The sequence below is a fragment of the Vitis vinifera genome, chromosome 2 (assembly GCF_030704535.1).
Source record: "Vitis vinifera cultivar Pinot Noir 40024 chromosome 2, ASM3070453v1".
NCBI classification, from domain to species: Eukaryota; Viridiplantae; Streptophyta; class Magnoliopsida; order Vitales; family Vitaceae; genus Vitis; species Vitis vinifera.
In genome coordinates, this window is record NC_081806.1 from 4,389,828 (window position 1) to 4,403,176 (window position 13,349).

General features: G+C 35.1%; 1 protein-coding gene across 1 annotated transcript; it reads left to right on the forward strand.

Annotated features, from left to right (window-relative positions):
• Window positions 1–7,951: 7,951 nt before the first annotated feature.
• On the forward strand, window positions 7,952–11,263 carry LOC100242743 (uncharacterized). Its single transcript, XM_002281215.5, has 7 exons — window positions 7,952–8,382; window positions 8,988–9,033; window positions 9,129–9,243; window positions 9,400–9,467; window positions 9,573–10,139; window positions 10,249–10,353; window positions 10,464–11,263. The coding sequence occupies exons 1-7, from the start codon at window positions 8,312–8,314 to the stop codon at window positions 10,824–10,826; spliced, it is 1,335 nt and encodes a 444-aa protein (XP_002281251.1). The 5' UTR covers window positions 7,952–8,311; the 3' UTR covers window positions 10,827–11,263.
• The last annotated feature ends 2,086 nt before the right edge of the window (window positions 11,264–13,349 follow it).

A 13,349-nucleotide genomic window follows, 5' to 3' on the forward strand; every position in this document is an offset into this window, starting at 1 on the left:
AACATGTTCTTTTAACCAAATAAAAAAAGTTAATAATTTTAACTTTTTTATTTAGTCAAAAAAAACAAACATCACCTTACTACTTAATAGGTTTAAAGAGTAAAGTGTTAAATTTTGAAAATGAGAAGGTAAAGCGTAAAATATACTAAAAATTGAGATGATAAAATATATTTAACCTAATATTTTATTAATTATATTAAAATAATTCATTATTATTATACTATAATTAAATAAATTTTTAAATACACTTACTATCTTTTGTGGTAAATATTTTAAACTTCAAATAGGTTTTACTTCTAAAAATTAATTGGATCAAATGTCTAAATTAACTTCTTTCTAATCAATCATTTAAATAGAACTAAACCAACCAGTTTTTTCCATCATTAAAAAGGTTGGTAAAAAGTTGGTTTGGTTTTGATTTAAACATAAACCAATCATATTGATTCAATTAATTTTTTTTTTTTCAAAAATCAATTGAATCACACATTTTTAAATCCTTAAAAGCCACATGGCTTTGAAGCTTTGAGCATGCATCATCTCCTTTTTATTGTGGATTGTGCCAAAGCCCAATTTTGTAGTGGCCAATTTCTTCACGAAGGAAGATCCCTGGAAGTCTGGATCCAGGCCCGTTCAAAATGGGCCAGACCCATATACATAAAGCCCAAAATTGGTTGGTTCCAAAATTTTGAATAAGCTATCAATGTAAATGGGACAGATGGATAGCTTATCATACCAATCCCTTAATGCATGAACTCCCACTTTTTCATTTCCTTTACGAGGAAGACAACATATGAGTTCCAAACAAAACCCAGATGAAGCAATCATACCTAACCGGCTACTCACGTTACCAAAATAAAGCAATTGACCCCACTTTTTATCAAACTTAAAATCGTTATCTCCTCAAAATCAAATATTATTTTTAATAAAATTAAGAATATTTATACAATACAGATATCAGTTTAACTCATTCATAACCTTAACCGAACCAGTGAAACTTGTTTGGGAAGAAAACCGTGTGGAGCATGGATGATGTTGAGCCACGTGACAAGAGGGGGCACCACCTGGCCCTTCTGCTCAAATCCTTCATTATTATTCCTTAACAACACTAGGAAACACTCCTCCATGATTGTGTCAATCTCTTCACAAGACGCATTCTAAAGCTTTGACATTTTCACGAGACCTCTTACTGTTTGTAATAAAAGAGAGAGGTGGTGGGCCGTTGGCACCCCACTGAGAGATTAGGAACATGGGATTTGCCGGGGTCTTATGTGGGGGAGTGAATGGTGGGTTTGGTGGGTGAAACTTCTCTTCAAAATATGGAAAGGAGGTGGGGGTGGGACATGAAAAATCTCTGCGTCTCCACCACCAAACATATGTGGGATCTCAGGGACTTTTTTATTTCCCTTTTATGTTTGGTTACTGAGAATTTATGGAAAAAAAATTAAGAAAAATAATTTTTTTCAATTTTCTTTTAAAGCCTGTAATTAATTTAAATTAAAAAAAATAAGAAGTGAGTGCTACAAAAGTCAACGTCTTTATTGGTCATTTTGTAATAAGAAAGGAAAAAAAAAGGTGAAAATGAAAGGGAGGTTCACCATGCTAGCAGTCATGGTTGAGATGGTTGTCATGATTGTGACGGTGGTGGCATTCCCCCTTTCTTTTTATTATTGAGAAATAAAATGGTAAAAATAATAATAAAGGAAGTGAAATGGTAGTTTTTTAATCATTTTCATTTTTAAAGAAAAAAAAAAGTTAATGATAGCTTTTGTTATTTAATCATTAAAATATTTTTAGTTTGTAGCGTTTTTGTTTTGCCGTATTTAATTAGAAACGTTTTTAAAGAGAATCGTATAGCTTTTAGATTCAAATCAAAATATTACCTATTAAACGATTATCTAAAAATTATTTTAAGTCATCTTTTAGCCTTTTTTTTAGAACCAAACTATTATGTTATGTTTGATTTTAAGAAAATATTAAAAATAGAAAGAAAAAATAGAAAAAATATTAAAGAATTTTTTTATATATTAAATTTTATAGAAAAATTTGAAAAAAAATTAATTAGAATTATAATTTGTTAAAAACTGATGTATTTTTATATTAAAATTTTAAAATAAGTGAAATGAGTTTAAAAGTTATATAAAAATAACTTATTAATTTTAAATTAAAATTTTATTTTATTTTTATATTTTTTATATCATATTTTATGTGTCTCAAATAAGCTTATAGAGAATATACAAGGTAGATATAGATGTGAGGAAGAAAGTGAGATATGATAAAGCAAGAGAGCTCATGGTTCAAGATATGAAGGATACAAGAAGTGAGAAAACATGAGATGTTTCGAAAACCCAATAATTGTATCCAATTTCCTTCTTTATAATATTATCTATGGTATAATGGACAATTCTCTCTCATCCATATATAATTAATCGAATCACGTTGAAATCTCGTGTATAGTATACATGATCATTTTTTTAAGGTATGAATATAAGGAATGAAAAAATATGAAACGTATCAAAAACTCAATAATTGTAACTAATTTTTTTCTCTATACTATTATCTATGGTCCATTTATTCAAAATATTTCACATCTTCGTCCCATTTAAAAAATTAAACGGGGAGGGACTGGTGTGAGTAATTTCTCATACCCACCCTGTTTAAATTTTTTTGAATTTTTTTAAAATTACTTTTAAAGTTCTTAATTACATTAAAATAAATATATTTTGTTAATAATTAAATTATTATATCTTTTTATAACTTATTTTATTAAAAAATATTTTTTTATTATCTATATATTAAAAATAGTAAAATAAAAATTAAATTAAATTAAATTAATTTTATATATAATCAGGGCAGATATGAGAATTGAATTTTTAATTTTTAAAAAAATTACTTTTAAAATTTTTAATTACATTAAATAAATATATTTTATAAATAATTAAATTATTATATTTTTATAACTTATTTTATTCAAAAATATTTTTATTATTATCTATTTATTAAAAATTAGTAAAATAAAAATTAAGTTAAATTTAATTTATATATAATAGGGGGCAAGGCGAGGCGGGACAAGGTAATACCTGAATCTACATCGGGTTTTAAAAAAATTGTCAAACCCGTCCCAAACTCATTCAGTTAAAATTGAAATATGTTTCATTAGAAGCGAAACGGGGTTGGAACTCGAAAAAACTCATCCTATTGTCACCCCTAGTCGAATCACATTAAAATCTTGTGTATTGTGTATGATTATTTTATTTTTATGTTCTTAAACTAATATTATTTGCATTAAAACTTTACTTGAAACAACATTTACTCCAAAATTTCTAAGGAATCAAACACAAATTTAATCCTTATATTCTTAAAAGTATCAAAAAAAAATATCTCTAGTGTTGGAGCTTCAAGTGTAAAAGCATAAATAAAGCTAAAGACCAAGGAAAACATGTGCAATTTGGCTTTGCCGTATTTGGATTGAATTTAGAAACTAATATGGAGAAGCATGGAAGTTGACTTTAGTAATAGCATGATTAGAGAAAAACTATTGACTTAATTATGATAATGTCTGAGAATTGAAAAGGGTTAGACAAATCAAAAAAGGAGTCCTCAATTACTGCAAGATGGTGATGAAAGGGTCCTTTCATATGTAGCAAAGCTACACAACTGCTTTTTAGAATGTAAAAACATGTCCCTAGTTACCTAATCATAGTGTTGCCACCCTATAAGGAATGCTTAATCAGTACCCTATTTTGCAAAATTCCCTTTGACTTTTGTGATTTCTAGTTCCTTTGGATTGATCTTCAAAGGAAGCTACAAAAGTGATTTTTGATACTTGAAGATATTTTTATATATATAAATTAGGTATTTATTTATTTTTAAATCATTTTTATAATTTGAATAATCATTTGAAGTGATTTCTCATCCACCTCTTAATTATGAAAAGTCATTTGATAGTGATTCTAATTTTTTTTAAAATTTTATAATATTTAAAATAATTATTTTAATAAAAATTTTCTAAAAAGTTTATAAATACTTTGTATAATTACTATTAAACAAATTTTTAATAGATTTAAAAAAAATCTTTTTTTTTTGTTGTATAATATATTATCAAAAATATTATGAAAGTACTTCATCATTTATACATTATTAAAAACACTAAAGAGTTGTATTTTAAAACACTGAAAATAAAAGCATTATAAATAAAATCACTTTAACTAGAATTACCCTCAAATCGAGTTTAAGTTAACTTTTCTTTGATTTGTAAATTCACATGGATTTTGAACATATATCAAGCTAAAGTGAAATAGGGAATTCATACTAATTTATAAAGTTTTTTTTTTAATTCCATTTTTTTATCTCAATAAAATAAGATGCCTTAATGATTTTATTTTTCTCAAATTTCACTTGCATGATTTAGTGTTGTAAAATTATTTTAAATTTAAAATTTCGCCAAATACATTGACTCTTTGACTAGGGTGTAATTTATGTATCGCTTCATTAGAAAATAAGTTTGTTACATTCAAATTTAACATTATAATGTTTCATTGTGTATAACTCGGAAAATTTTAGGGTTTGTTTGGAAATTGTTCTTAAAAACTGTTTTTTATTATTAAAAAAAAAAAATACATTTGACAAAAAACAAATTTTAAAAAATTATTTTTCATAATTATTTTAAAAATAATTACCAAATATACCTTTAATGTTTTTATATATGAAAGTGTATAACATTTAATAAAATCTCACATGGAGAGAAGGAAACGAAAATAAAAGCAAAATGCAAAAGATTGTAATATGTGATTGCATAAAACTTTCCTTGAATTTAAAATTTATATTACCCACATTTTCTATTCCCATTCTAACAAGAAGGTAGACAACTTATTTTTATTTATTTATTTATCTATAGCCACTTATAATTTGTAAATATGAATAAAGGATCGTATAAATGTACATTAATTTCTAATTAATTTTTAAGATGGTTAAGCATAACGAAAGGCTAGATGTTTTTAGATATGGACTCATGGATAAACATACATGTTATATCCAAATTTTTTCGCAAAAGTTATGGTCTTCATTTTTAAAATTAGACCTGGGGAACCAAACACGCCTTTCCAATTGTTGAAAAGAAGGAAGCTGAGGGTAAAAAAAAAAATATAAAAAAATCCACACACAGAGCTGCCATGAGTCCATGACCATAAAGAAATCTACCTTACAAGCGCAACGATAGATGAAGAGTCAACTCTGCAAATCCACTTGAGGATAGGCGATGAGGGAATAATGAAACAGTCCCCATCAACCCGAAATAAACATGCACCAGGGTCAAGTTCAGTTGTTCGATATACCAAATTTCCATTGCTTTGATGGGTGTGGGGCTCCCTCTCACTCACTGATGGATGGTTTTCCTTGTCAGAATTCTTTCATGGGCCAAAATTTAATTGAAATTATGGGTTTCTTCTTCACGTTTTTCTTTTGGGTACAGAAGACGGGGCCTTGACCCAATGATAATACCATTTGTATGTGAGAAATGGGAGGAACTTCCATTTTCCTTTCAGATGTTGATAATGGGTTCACACACGAGAACAGTCTTTCCCAAAAGCAGCCTCCCCCTTTTGTCAAATTTGGAGAGGCTTCTTCAGACTCACCGTCCTCAGTTCACTGCCAATTCGTCCTAAATAACATCACATCCTGATTCTCTAAGACTGTACATTTGGGGCGGGGGGAAGAGCGTGAAAGGTAATAAATGAGGGGAGGAACAGTACCCTCAGCATTGAAGAAATTGAGAATTTTGGTATAAAATTAAGAATTTGGGGAAGTGAGTCTGAGTCATAAAAGTCAATTTCATCAGTGGGTAGTGACAGGTTTTGTTGTCATTAAAATAAAGGAGTTAGAAACCCTACTTGCAAGGCAAGGCATGTCCCACTACACCTTCCCTCATTCCTACGTTTTCATGCTCTTCCATCTTATTAACTTTGAGGTTTACAATTACACCCTCCCACAGTATCACCCATTCAATTCCTCCGTCAAATATTCTAAAACCCCCGGTCATGGGCGGCCAAGATCTTAGGGGCGTAGCTAATCTTGGGATCCTTCATGAGATTCTTACATAGCTAATTATAATTTAATTAGCTAATAATTGGAAATTAAAATCAACTGGGATTGTGATCAGACTAATTAATTTACTTTCCTTGTTGAAAACTTGTTTATTTATGGATGATGGAGGAAAACATGCCCCCAGTGTCTCACGGAGAGATGTGCGGCGCCGTTGTATTGAATGTCACATACCCAAAATCCCGGTTTCGGTGTCCTTGGACTGGTGTGAAACGATTTCCTTTCCCTTTTTGAATTTGGCGCCAAAGCTTAAACGGGTCAAAAAGAATGGCAAGGAGAGAGGGGTAAAAAAAAAAAATAGAAAGAAGAAAGGCGGGGTTTTCAAAAATAAAAATAAGAAAAGTGATGCGTGACAGACGTCTGAGCTGTCTTCCACGTGTCACGAACCAGTCTCCCCTTCCCGCTCCTCGTACGTGACCCATCGCGACCGCCAAAAGCCATTGCAATTGTTTCTCGAATTATTCGCCCCGACGTAGTTTCCACGTCAAACCGACGTGGGACCCGTGTTCTCTTTTTTTCAATACGGTAGATCATCGATGTGGATATATCGGATGATGACACGGACCCACCGGCCGATTTGGCGCGAGGATGAGGGGTTTCCCGCCAAACATTCGAGCGATAGAACGGTCAAACGAGGTGCTGTTTCAACCGTCACAACTGTCGTTTTACCTGACCCGGCTAAGACATGACGGCCGTTACGGCTCACGTCTTTATGCTTTTGCAGCGCACGTCGAGAGGCTATTTAATAGGCGTTCGCCACGTGTCGGTATCTGAAGGGAGATGAGGGGGATCGTGCGGCAAATTCAGTTCTGATCGTGTCGGAGTGTGGGAGTTGCAGGGGCGGTTACACTTGAGACGGCAGATGGTCGTGCCGTACATTGCAAGAAGCGTCGGTGGCGGAGACAGCGGCCAATCAGAGAACGTGTTTTCTGACGGCCTGCACGTGATCGTCAGACCGCTGGGTCCCCTATCCCTGTGGACTCATAACAGGAATTCTAGGATTGACACGTGTCATCGACTTCTCTTTTTAAAATTTAACCATTGAAACGACTATTCAAATAAATAAAAAAAGAGAATGCAAACATAATAAGTCCGAAAGCATGCTTCCGCCACTAGGTGTGAGTCATGCGCGTTGCCGACCAATTAAATGAAACCACGTTGAAACCATTTCGTTTGTTCCAAAATGACGAAGTTACCCTTCAAGTGCCCTGCCCTAGACAAAAACAACCTAGAACGCGGACATAATTAACTTTCACTAATTAACCCAGAAAAGTAATTAATTAGAGGAAAGTAAGAGGAGATTATGCACTTATGCATGAAAAAAAGTTGGTTATAAGCAGGATCAACGATGGTACGTACAGAGAACAATACAAAAGGGAGGAAAGCGGCCGAAACAAAGACAGAGGAAAGGCCGATACAAGCGGTATTGTCACGTGTGGACGTCATAATGCCGGTCGGCAGATCTCAACTTGAAGGGCAAGCCATCTTGAGAGAGAGAGAGAGGAGAGACGAGGGTCCCACATCAACTGCCAAGTGGATTGACCCCTCTCGTTGGATCAAGAATCTTTCACTCTTCACTCCCACTCACCGCCCTAATACTCTTTTCCATTGAGTCGAAAGCACGCAAGGGACAAACCACTATTGCCTATGTGGCATCCTAGCTGGAAAAACTTACCACCCTCCATCCGACGCGATCGAAAGACACGTGTCGTTTGGTTGTTGACCAATGAGAGTATAGACATAGAAATTGGAGAGTAGGTCAGCCGGAGGCATGTGACCCCCCTCTCTTTGCGTACAGGCGTGGTTTCCAAATTAAAATATTTAAAAAAAAATAATAATAATAACAAAATAAATAAATATATATATGGCCCAAGAGTTGGAATGTGTTTAGAACAAGGAGGGCTTTAGGCAAGAGAAAAAGAGAAAACAGGGACTCCCTTTTAGAGAGAGAAACGGATACGCGTGGTTTGGTGAGGGCTGTTAATGGCGATTTGGTCGATGGTGGAGAGGCAATAAAGTGAAGGACGAGGGTGCTTGCTGGCATACTCCCTCTGTACTGACGCACAAGGGCGTTATATTGCTGCTCCTTCTCTTCTGGTTCTTAGTATATCTCGTCCCTGGAGATATTTTCAGGGGAAATACAGAGTGCCATAAAGGGGATCCGTTTTAGAAATCTTCTTTGTGTTTGTCTGCGGAGAAATTTCAAAGGAGCAACATGGCAGAATTGATGGAGTGGCCGTGTTTGGATGAATACGAAAAGCTTGTCATCCGTATGAACACTCCCAGGTCAGTCTCTCTCTCTTTTTCCACTTTTATTGAGTTTCTTCCTTTGGTCCGGATGCAAATTTTACGATTTTTTTTTTTGAGACTTTCTGACAAATCTCATGGAAAGACCAGAAGATATGATTCTCAAAACTGTTTTCGGTTTTCCAACATGTTTTCAGGCTCTTGTCCTGTTTTCGGTTAAGCTTTTAAATTTTCTCTTATTTTCCAGCATTTTCTCGGTGCATGAATTTTAGGTTTGCAAGGTCCGTTTTGGTATATTTCTCCTTGTTCCCAGTCCTCGGACCTCTTCCTTTTTTTACGAGTATTTCTTTCTTAAAATATAAAGGCGGTGCCGATTTGGTGTTCATTCACATCTTAGATCGCATTTAATTTATGGAAATTTTCCTCTTAATTCAACTACAGTTTCCAAATATTCAAAAAAGAAGCAAATAAAATATTTAGATTTTTCAACAATTTCTTGCTCTTCTTTTGATCTATTCTCTTCTTTCGGGAAGGTCATTCTCATTCTATCAATACTTTTCAAGGATTCCCACCTTATTCTTTCTCCGTTTCAAATTTCTATTTCGAAAAGTCTTTGGCTGACTTGCCTTCTCACTTCCCCGCAGGGTCGTGGTTGATAATGCGGTTTGCGCCACGACGACTCTGGTCAAGGTAAGCCTCATCGAAACCCCAAAAATGCAAAGATCAATTGCGTGCAGAATCGGAGAAATAATATTCTCTCCCTCTTTCTTGGTTGCAATATGCAGGTGGATAGCGCTAGAAAACACGGAATACTTTTGGAAGCCGTACAGGTTCTCACGGATCTGAACCTCTCTATAAAGAAAGCTTACATCTCCTCTGATGGAAGATGGTTCATGGACGGTAAGAAAAATTGAGCGTATCCCTCTCCGTTTTCATGGGTGCTCTTGTTAACATGCGCTTGGAAACGAGCTCATGTTAGTAAGTTTCAGTAATTGAATGTAAACATAAATTTTTCCTGAAACTTCCCTAACATATGTTTTCTTAATCTGTATTCAGTTTTCCATGTGACTGATCTAAACGGAAACAAACTGACGGATGAGAGTGTTATCAACTACATTGAACAGGTAAGAATTTAATTCAAATCTGATTATTAATGTTTGTACAGTTTAAACCCATAGAACTGAATCCTATCTAATTGAACTGACAACCTTTAATTCTGTATGGTACAGTCTCTTGGTTGCATTCATCATGTAAGATCCAACAGTTTTAATGGTCTGACGGCATTGGAGCTAACAGGGACTGATCGCCTTGGTCTTTTATCAGAGGTGTTTGCAGTACTGGCAGACCTGGAATGTAATGTGGTAGAGTCCAAAATGTGGACTCACAATGGAAGAATTGCTTCTCTCATTTATGTGAAGGACTGCGATTCAGGGAACCCGATTGAGGACTCTCAAAAGATTGATAGAATTGAAGGACGGTTAAGGAATGTTCTGAAGGGAGATAATGATATTCGAAGCGCAAAAACTTCGGTTTCCCTTGCTGTCACTCACACTGAGAGAAGACTGCATCAAATGATGTTTGCAGACCGTGATTATGAACGAGAGCCTATAATAAGGTCTGCTTCTGAATCACCGGCTGTCACTGTCCAGAATTGGGTGGAAAGGGGTTATTCTGTTGTGAATGTTCAGTGCAAGGATCGAAGGAAGCTTCTGTTTGATGTTGTTTGTACATTGACAGACATGCAGTATGTTGTTTTTCATGCAACCATTAACACCGCAGGGGATAAAGCATATTTGGTAATTTTTTTTTTTCTAAACAAAAATTTGTTTGCATTTATTTTCTTTACATGAACCCTCCTAGTGTAATCTCATTTATGTTGACTTGATTTGTTAATTTTGGCTACAGGAGTTCTATATCAGACACACTGATGGATCCCCGATTAGTTCAGAGGCTGAGAGGCAACGTGTGATTCAATGCTTGCAAGCTGCCATTGAAAGAAGGGCTTCTGAGGTACTTTTCTTTTCCCCTATTACTGACTTGGATTATTGGATTATTCAATTATTCATCCATTCTGTTTCCATGGGGTTGCAAATCTCAAAGGCTTGTTTTTGTGATGACAGGGTGTGAGGCTAGAATTATGCACAGAGGATCGGAGGGGGCTTTTAGCTGATGTGACCCGAACATTCCGAGAGAATGGTCTTAATGTGACCAGAGCTGAGATATCCACAACTTCCGAGATTGCTCTGAATGTTTTCTACGTAACGGATGCAATGGGAAACCCAGCAGATCCAAAGATCATCGAGGCTGTAAGACAGAAAATTGGATTGAGTAATTTAAAAGTGAAGGAACTGCCATTGATCAATCATCAAGAAGCAGAAAGGGATGAGCCAACAGTTGGGGTTGGTGGGGCCGTGCTGTTATCCCTTGGGAGCCTAGTTAGAAGGAATCTGTACAATTTGGGATTGATTAGATCACATTCTTAGAGACAGACACAGAGCCAAGTTGGTAGGAGATTTGCCCACTCATCTGGCATATACCTTGCTTCGGGGTTGGGATTTTGTACATTTAACACAAAAGGAGGAAAAAAAAACAAAAAAAAAAAGTTTGGTGATAGTAGTTGTTATTATAGTTGGGTTTGGTTGGTTGAACCGATAGATGCAGCAGATGGGGGTGGAAAGGGCCAATCCACCATTTTAAAATGGTTTTTAAAAGAGATTTGAATGAGGAGGGGAAAACAGAGGAAAAAGTTGAAAGATGTCGGTGGTGGAGGATCATGAGATTATGAATACAGGTTGGTTGTTTGCTGGCAGGCAGGAGAGAAAGAAGAGTAGGTAGAAGAAAGAAAATGGTTTTACACAGCATACATTTGTACATATAAACTTCTCTCTAAGTATTAGTTCTTGATTTTTAGCCCCCACAATCTCAGTATCTCCTCCTCATTCTCTCTTTTGTCTCTTTGATTTTATTGCTGCTTTAATTAATTCAACTTCACGATTACCTATTAATAGGCTTTTAAGAACCTTCTATTAGGGCAACAACCATTCAAAATTCACCCAATGTGACAACATTCAACATTGTCCAACTAACAGTTGTATTTCTCTTATATTGGATTCCGTTTGCATATTCTTTCCAATAAAGCAACCTTGAAAATTTCCTATTTGAAGAGTAAAAATTATAGTCAAAGCATAGGAGGGGTCATGCAGCTGTCCTGGTCTTAAGTCTTTAAGGAAAGAGGAAAAAAAAAATTCTAGTCAAAATACAGAAGGGATGGTCCGCACAAATTAGATGATTGTTGTACCTAATTTATATAATTGGGACCCATTATTACTAAAACTATGAATTGAAAGAAGAGAAATTCAAATGTTTTGAATTGCAAGTAGGAAATGGGGTCACCAATAGCATGTAAGTCTTGCAAATTAGATATACTTTATATAAATTCTTAAAAAAATAACAACTATGAATTGAAAGAAGAGAAATTCAAATGTTTTGAATTGCAAGTAGGAAATGGGGTCACCAATAGCATGTAAGTCTTGCAAATTAGATATACTTTATATAAATTCTTAAAAAAATAATGTTGAATGTCATCTATTTTGCCTAACACGAGATGTCATGGCTATAGTCACTTGAATTTTCCATTAATTTTTTCCCCCTGCTTCCGGCATCTTGTTTGGATTCTCATTTTCCACTTTGTAGGCTAGTGGCTGGGATTTTGTGGGAGAATGAATGAATGGATAGGGATAGGGAGGGGATAGTCTAAGCCCCCATATAATAATACTAGTTAATAAATTAAAGTTCTGACAAAAGCAGTCAAAAAACAGAGAAATATGGAGAGATGACTCCACCCTCCGACATCAATTCACCCCTAAAGTGAATTTGCTTCCCCTGGTTCTTCTTTTTAGAATGATGATACAATCACCAAAAAATAAATAAAAATAAAAAATCCTTGTTAAGTGTCTCTAATTTTACGAAAAATCACTGTTCAGAATCTTCTTTTTAACCACGGAAGTCAAATTGGTATATCGAAGTTGACGGGGAGAGGAGGAAGGTGGTGGGGGCAAAATGGGAGGCGTGAGAAGAGGAGTGAGTAACGTGGCGGCAAGTGCGGCGTGTGAGACGGGTTTCTGAGCTGGAGGCTGGGGGTTTAGGGCAGAAACAAAGAGAGTGGTTCACGTGCAGTCAGTGGGTTTTTTGTGAGACTCCGTTGCTGTTTCTCTCATTAGGGGCTCTGCTTTTCATGTCTTTTGACACTTTGTTTGGTTACTCTTGTTATTAGTAATGAAACTGCACATGTTTGGGGCTCAAACATATTGTTAAAGCCTTGCTCTTTCTCCCCAATAACCTTTTTGAAAATTCCACACCTCAAGTCACATCTTTCGATGGGGTTTAATCAAAGACCAACCAAGCTCCCAAACAAACCCCATTTGACGGGTCGAAAAAAGAAGATAATAATAGTGTGGCTTTGTGGGTTCAATGCAAGTTGATCAGGACCAATGACTAGAGCCGCATGTACTCCAAACCAAACCCACTGGTGCAGTGCTCAATTATCAATTATGTGGAGAATAATGCTGGCCTCTGCTTTTCAGCATCTGTTCCCAAACCCATTGTCTCTGGCCCTTCATCACTGTGCCTGCGACCTGCCTTCCTCAGCCCCCCCACCCCACCTAGACATCCATATCTATAACTAGATGCCTCCTCTCACTTTCCCACTAAGTTGCCTCCCAACCCCTTATGTTTTCACACTTCTGGATTTGATTTTTTCACCCATTCAACATTGATTGAGTATAATAGAAAAGTTTATAGCTAGGCACCAATTAATTTACACCATTATTGGGGAAGGTGGGTTTACATTCATGAACCTTATCTCCCCCCATTCGCATTCATATTACACAGTTGAAAAATAATGGCCTTTGATGCTTATGCCCCTCGGATTAAAACCTTGAACCAACATGCATCATGCCTTCTGCCTACCCTTTTGTTTATTCATTAAAGAAAAAAATAAAATAAAA

Bases quoted from the DNA above. Each gene is read 5' to 3' on its own strand.
- LOC100242743 (XM_002281215.5), top strand. From the start codon at position 8,312: ATGGCAGAATTGATGGAGTGGCCGTGTTTGGATGAATACGAAAAGCTT. The intron at 9,244-9,399 runs GTAAGAAAAATT...ATCTGTATTCAG, and splicing joins TGGAAGATGGTTCATGGACG to TTTTCCATGTGACTGATCTA. The intron at 10,354-10,463 runs GTACTTTTCTTT...TTGTGATGACAG, and splicing joins TTGAAAGAAGGGCTTCTGAG to GGTGTGAGGCTAGAATTATG.